Below are 6,520 nucleotides of genomic sequence, written 5' to 3'. Positions count from 1 at the left end.
CGTTTTGAAAAATGAAAGCCTCCTTCGGTGCGGTTTAGCAGGTTTGTTTGGGAGTTAACTTCCGTTCGAAAGGTTGGGATCGGGAATCGTCTCGCTGCCGCCGCCTTCTGCTGTTGGTTCTGCCCGTGTGACAGCAGATTTTACGGCCTCATGTGGTTGCTTATCCCCCCACACACACACACACACTCGCGCCCACACACACCACCGCCTCCGCCGCCTTATCCCCCAAAGCTTACTTGATTAAATTCTGCCTCTTTCAAATAGAGAGAATTAGATCACAGGCGTGTGTCAAAAGATTGTTTCCTCCCCGATCGCCACGACGAGCAGAATTCCAACAAGCAGGTCGAACACACACACTTCTCAAAATAAAACTAACATTCTGATGGTTTTGTTTTCGACTCGGTGGACGCTTCCAGACGCGACACCGAGACGTTTCGATGGAGACGAGACGGAGACACGTCACTCCAGTTTTCACCGGGATAATCGCACTGGAAGGCCCGTTTTCGCGGGAACTCTGAGCGGGTTTTGGTTCAGATTTTTTTCTAAATTTACGTACGCGTCTACCAAATAAATAAATAACAAACACAGCACAAGCGATCTGGAATCGCCGAAACGCAAACTGGTTCCAGACGACTGTTTTGAGAGAAAATGTGCAAAATTCGGACAGTTTCGAAGCCCTGTGGTTAAACATTAGGAAACCTTCCTTGCAAATCGCAATTTGTCCCGATCCGGTCGCAGTCTAGTCAGATATTAGCTTTAGCCGACTGCGTTAGCCTGTGATGTAGTGAAATAAATATTATTAAAATTCTAATAATTAAAATAGATGACTGTTTTAAATCTAAAGAACCTGTTCAGTATAATAATATACTGTAGTAATTGTATTCTATCTTTAGTTTTATTCAAATCAAATTTTACAAATGAACTTTTTTTTTGTTGCATAATTAAGAGGCAATTCATTGAGACATTTAAGTGTGTGTGTGTGTGTGTTTTATGTGTATCCATTTTGGATGTTGGTGGAAAGACGGGAAGACGAAAGTGTTATTCGCAGTCTTGGGAAACTGCAGCTTTAATGACTGTCGGGCCGGAGGTGGCACCCCACGGGCCCCCTGGCAGCCCACGGACCGCCAGTTGGTAATCCGAAGCCACAGCTGATCTGGTGCCTGACGTCCAACCTCTCGTTCCCGTCACCGTACGTTACCTAACGCTGACTCGGGAAGGGTTGTTTTTCCCTGGCTGAAAGCTCCTCCATCTTTCAATCATGTAGAGGAGGAAGAAGGGCCGTTTGATGGCTCATAAAAGTTGGAATAATGGACCTGGTGGTGGTACGGGTGGTGATGGGGGTGGTAGCAAAGAGAGGGGGGTGGGTGTCTACAGTAATTCAGTGGCCTTGCGGTATAGTACGAAGCCTTCCACGTTGAAAAACGGCCCTGTATCGATTATTTATCGCAGCCGGAGGGTTGGGGGGGTAAATTATTTTCCAATCTCATCTCAGCTGACAGCTCACGTATGTCACTGCAGCCGGACGGAGGAGGAGGAGGAGGAGGGGGCGCGGATTGCCGTTCCTCGACAGCCATTGTGTTTTCGTCCACGACCCCCGCCCCTCCGGTTTTGACGCCAGACCGTTTCAGACCTAATAACCGGCTCCTCCGCAGGCCGCCGGCGAAACCAGCCGCCTCTGTTTACTGTAAGCAGTTGCGTGTTTACCCGAGCACCTCTGCCCACCGTGTCTGCTTAAGCAGCTGGATTCTTATTTTCGTCTTTTTACGAAAGCAGGTGCAATTTTCCTCTTTTGTTTTTGTTTTGTTTTCCTCTCCCCAGGAAGTACCTCAGACATCCATGTTGGCGCTCAGAAAGCTGATGTCTTTATTAGCCTTATCTCTTTTTATCTTGTTTTCCATTAGGCAACAGTGATGTTGCTGAGCAGCCCTGTGAATCCATAAGTGTGTGTCCTTGCAGTGCTCTATTACCTCCTTTGATAGAGCGAGGGTGGTGTGTGTGTGTGCTGTGTGTGTATGTGTGTGTGGGGGGGAATAAAAGCCTTCTTTATTTCTGTGAAACCGGATGTGCAAGAGCTGTTCTGAATATTTATCAGACTTTTTTCCTTTTTTTTTTTTTTAAACTTGGTGCAAAATTCCAGACTAGCAGCCGACTTCATGTTTCGCTCAGAGTGGAGGAAACGGAGAGGCAGCTGATTTTGTGTGGGTGTGCGCTCGTTTGTGTGTTAAATAAAGAAACAGAACAAGCAAGGAAAATAGGGGCTCCCTGTTCCCCTCCCTAGAAAAGAACAGCGCATCCCTGAAAAACAGTCATTTTAGCTTTTTTTCTTTGTCTCCCCCCCCCCACAGGACTCTGGATCCAAATGTCACCCCCTCTGGGCTCTGCGGTGGTCGGGGACCGGCGGCGTGTGACGGACAGGCGAGCGAAGCCTGCTGCGGCCTTCCGCTGCGTGTCTCCAAACTGGACCCGGCTGAGCGACGAGTGAAAGGGGGTCCCGGCTACGCTCTGGTGTCTCGGCATGGATGGAGTCAATCAGAGGACGAGGCGCCACAAACGAGACCGTCGCTCTTCAGCAGGGGACTAGCGTTTACAGGATTACGCCCCTTGTTTTCACTTCCAGCTAACTGTTTTATTACCAGACTATCCTAGGTGGACATTTTTTTTTCTGTTTTTGTGGCTCTGGCTTTTGGCGGAAACGTACAACATCGCCCTTTTGATTTTCTTTTCTTTTGGGTTTTCCTTTTCCCTCCTCTGCTTTTCCACTATGGAGTGTCTGGCTGGACCTTGGAATAAAGATTGGGCTTCATTCTTGCAGTTCTGGTTGACTGTCATTCTAAGCCTCCAAATGCAGTTCAGCCCGATTGCTTCTTGCCCCGCAGAGTGTCGTTGTGACAAAACGTTCGTGTACTGCAACGAACGCAGCCTGACATCGGTGCCTCTGGGGATAGAGGAGGGCTACAAGGTTCTCTACCTACACAACAACCAGATCAACAATGCCGGCTTCCCTGTGGAACTTCACAATCTGGCCTCGGTTGAGATGGTGCATCTCTACGGGAACCAGCTCGATGAGTTCCCCATCAATCTGCCCAAAAACACCAAGGTCTTGCATCTCCAGGAGAACAACATTCAGACAATTTCCAGAGCAGCCCTGGCTCAGTTGACTAAGCTGGAGGAGCTGCACCTCGACGATAACTCCATCTCCACGGTCGGGGTGGAGGAAGGGGCTTTCAGGGAGGCGCTGAGCCTCAAGCTCCTCTTCCTCACCAAGAACCACTTAAGCAGCGTTCCGATTGGCCTTCCCGAGGACCTGAAGGAGCTGCGGTTGGACGAGAACCGCATTGCCATCATCGCAGAGGAGGCCTTTCAGAATGTGACGCGCCTGCAGCGCCTGCTGCTGGATGGGAACCTGCTGACGGATGAGGGCATCGCACCGGGGACCTTCCAGGACCTCTCCACCCTGCGCGAGTTGGCCCTGGCCCGCAACTCTCTCACCTTCCCCCCGCCCCTCCTTCCCAGCCAGTCCCTGGTCAAACTCAGCCTGCAGGAGAACCAGATAGACCAGATCCCGGTGGCGGCCTTCGCTGACCTGAACCGGCTGGAAAAACTGGATATCTCCAGCAACCACCTTCAGACTCTCACGCAGGGCGTGTTCGACGGCCTGTCGAGCCTGAAGCACCTCATGGTGCGAAACAACCCGTGGCGCTGCGACTGTGCCGTGAAGTGGGTGGTGGTGTGGCTGAAGTCCCTGCCGTCCTCCATCAACGCCCGAGGGTTCGTGTGCTCCAGTCCGGAGAAGGTGCGTGGCATGACAATCAGAGAGCTCACGCTGGATAACATCGAGTGCCCAATTAACCCCGACCAGCCAGCCTGGCCCACGCTCCGCTCCACTCCCCCTCCCCCGCCCACCACCACCCCCATCTCCACCATGATCTCCACCCTCATCACCACATCCATCCCTTACTACTTCGACTCCCCCTCCCCTCCCTTACCCCCGACCTACAATAACCCCCCCGGGCCCCTCCCCCCCTACGAGGATCCCCTTCAGATCTCCTTCAAAGTGGTGAATTCCACCAACATCGAGGTGAGCTGGGTTTCTTATTTCACCGTCATGGCCTACAAAGTCACCTGGGTCAAAAGGGGCCAAAGCCAAATAAACGAGGGGATGCGGGAGAGGACGGTGAGCGGGGACCGGCGGCAGATCGTCCTCGCCAACCTCGACCCGCGCTCGGTGTACCGGATCTGCGTTCACGTTCTGGACAGCCTTAACTCCTACAGGCCCGGGGAGGATACTATTTGCTCCGAGGCCAGGACCAAGCCGCCTCCCTCCGCGAAGCCCCCGGGCCGAGAGCAGGCGCCTCAGGACGGCATCAACTCCACGCTGCTGATGGCCGGCATCATAGGTGGGGCGGTGCTTGTCGTCCTGGTGACGTTGTTGGGCTTCTTCTGCTGGCACATGCACCGGAAGAGCCGGTCGTCGGCGACCAAGTGGAAATACAATCGCGGCAGGAGAAAAGACGACTACTGCGAGGCGGGCACCAAGAAGGATAACTCCATCCTGGAAATGACTGAGACCAGTTTCCAGATAGTGGCTCTGAACAATGAGCAGCTGCTGAAGGGAGATTTCCACATTCAGCCCATATACACGCCCAACGGGGGCATTGGATTTAGAGACTGTCACCTCAGTAACAACAGCATAGCCTACTGCAAGAGCAGCAACGTGCCCAGCACGGAGTTCTGCCACACGTGATGTAGTGTGTCCAAACAGTCATAGACCACAAACCATTGGATAAACACATACTGTTTGTGTAGAAAACGGGAAAACAAAAAAAAAAATCTAGTAAAATATAACTGTACTATATATATATTTCCAAGTTCTGTCTACTATGTAATTTATACTGTGGATAATAATGTGGGATTCTCTGCTACCTTTTTTATCCTTAGAAAAAAAAAACGAGATACGAGTGTTTTGTTTTCTATAACCAGCAGGGTTTTGAGAGTTGTTTTAATGGTCAGTACTGTACGTGAACATGGATTTGTACAATCATGGCACCCTGGGTGTAGCTTCTGACAAACACACTGTCAGCCCTGGTAATGTTAGGTGGGGGCGCTTTAGAGGGCTGGGATCCTTTGCTAACCACAGAAACAAAATACAGCCTTTTTTTTTTTTACTGGTGTTAACCCCCCCCTTCAACACACACACACTTCACTACAACAGAAAAGACAACAGTGGAAGGGGAAATTCAAAACACTGCTGATTAAAGCGCTGTGGAAATATGGCACTGGTTGTTGTGAAAAAGGAATCAAAGTGCACTTTCTTATTCGCGGCGGCGAGGCAGGAAACGAAGCGGAGGTGGGCGATCGCGCGTCGGGGGCATCGGTGCCGTCCAAATAGTCAAAGTCGTCGAGATTTCCCAAAAGTGCCATATTCCCCCCGTAGTCATCTTTGCTCTTTAAGTACACAGTGGAATGAAGGTTTGGGATTAGTTTTTTGAGGGGGGAGGGGGGGGGGAGAAAAGGAAAAACAAGGATGTGCCGTTTTCAGCAAAAATAATTAAAGTGGACTTAGAAGCAACAAAGCATTATTGTCTCTAATGAGGTGCGTGGATGTGCTGAGACTTGCAAGTCCCTTTGAAGAAATCATTAAATTTGCAGTTCCTTTTTGTGTGTGTGTGTTTAGGCCACAAGGGGGCAGTTTTTTTTTCCCCCACTCTCAGCGATGTGTGTGGGGACAGAGGTAGCGGGTGGAGGGGTGGGGGCAGAGAGATCATTTTACCTCTCAACATTCCCCCGGAGCCCATTACCCAGACAGCATTACTCATGCTCAAACAGCATTGTGTCGGCTCCTCACGCTCATCGAGCCGCTTAACGACGTGGAAGCGTTTAAAACTTAACCGGTGCTCGGTGGCTGAATGATGTGGAGTCCTCAACTGGTGTCTGCTCCCCTCCGTGACCGGGGAGGGGAGGGGGGAGGGGGGGTCGCGAAGAAAGCGTGATGGATTTCGAGGCGGCCTGCACGTAACGCTAATTAAACACCCACACATATTTCATCCATGTGCTCGTGTTCGTTAGGTGATGAAGTAGGAAATTACATTGAGGTTGTGTCCCCCACCCCCCCCACCCGCCCCACGATGGCGGTGCGAGGAGGAGCGCCTCATCTCGCTCGCCGTCATTCAGTCGTTTTTTTTGCTCGTCTCGAAACGGCGCACCTGCTCGCGTCACGACGGACGGGAGCTGGATGGACGGCCCTGTCCGCTCCCGTTTACCCAGATCCCCCCCCCCCCCCCTCTAGCGGTTGACACGCANCCCCCCCCCCCCCCGGTTTTCAGCGCCGGGCTCCGATCCCAGCGTGGGCTCGGTTAAAGACCCTCTCCCTGCCCTTCCAGCGGGGTCGGCAGCAGCGGCACGTGAGAGGGCTTCATTACGCACCCCTTAAGACTTCATTTGGCCAAGTTTGAAGAATTCCCCCGTTTCTTCCTGCCCCCCCCCCACAACCTCTCATAATCCTCAACCAAAAAAGGGAGAA

At 51.8% G+C, this 6,520-nt stretch overlaps 1 protein-coding gene across 1 annotated transcript in view; it reads left to right on the top strand.

The window, feature by feature from the left end:
- flrt2 (fibronectin leucine rich transmembrane protein 2) overlaps positions 1 to 5,009 on the top strand; it is a 50,456-nt gene extending 45,447 nt beyond the window's left edge. The window contains exon 2 of the mRNA XM_017409277.3: positions 2,346 to 5,009. Within this exon, the coding sequence (XP_017264766.1) occupies positions 2,762 to 4,744 (1,983 nt within the window). The 5' untranslated portion in view covers positions 2,346 to 2,761 and the 3' untranslated portion in view covers positions 4,745 to 5,009. The remainder of the gene's footprint in view (positions 1 to 2,345) is intronic.
- Positions 5,010 to 6,520: the final 1,511 nt, after the last annotated feature.

The sequence above is a fragment of the Kryptolebias marmoratus genome, linkage group LG19 (genome assembly GCF_001649575.2).
Source record: "Kryptolebias marmoratus isolate JLee-2015 linkage group LG19, ASM164957v2, whole genome shotgun sequence".
NCBI lineage: Eukaryota > Metazoa > Chordata > Actinopteri > Cyprinodontiformes > Rivulidae > Kryptolebias > Kryptolebias marmoratus.
This window is presented reverse-complemented; position numbering and strand designations above follow the sequence as displayed.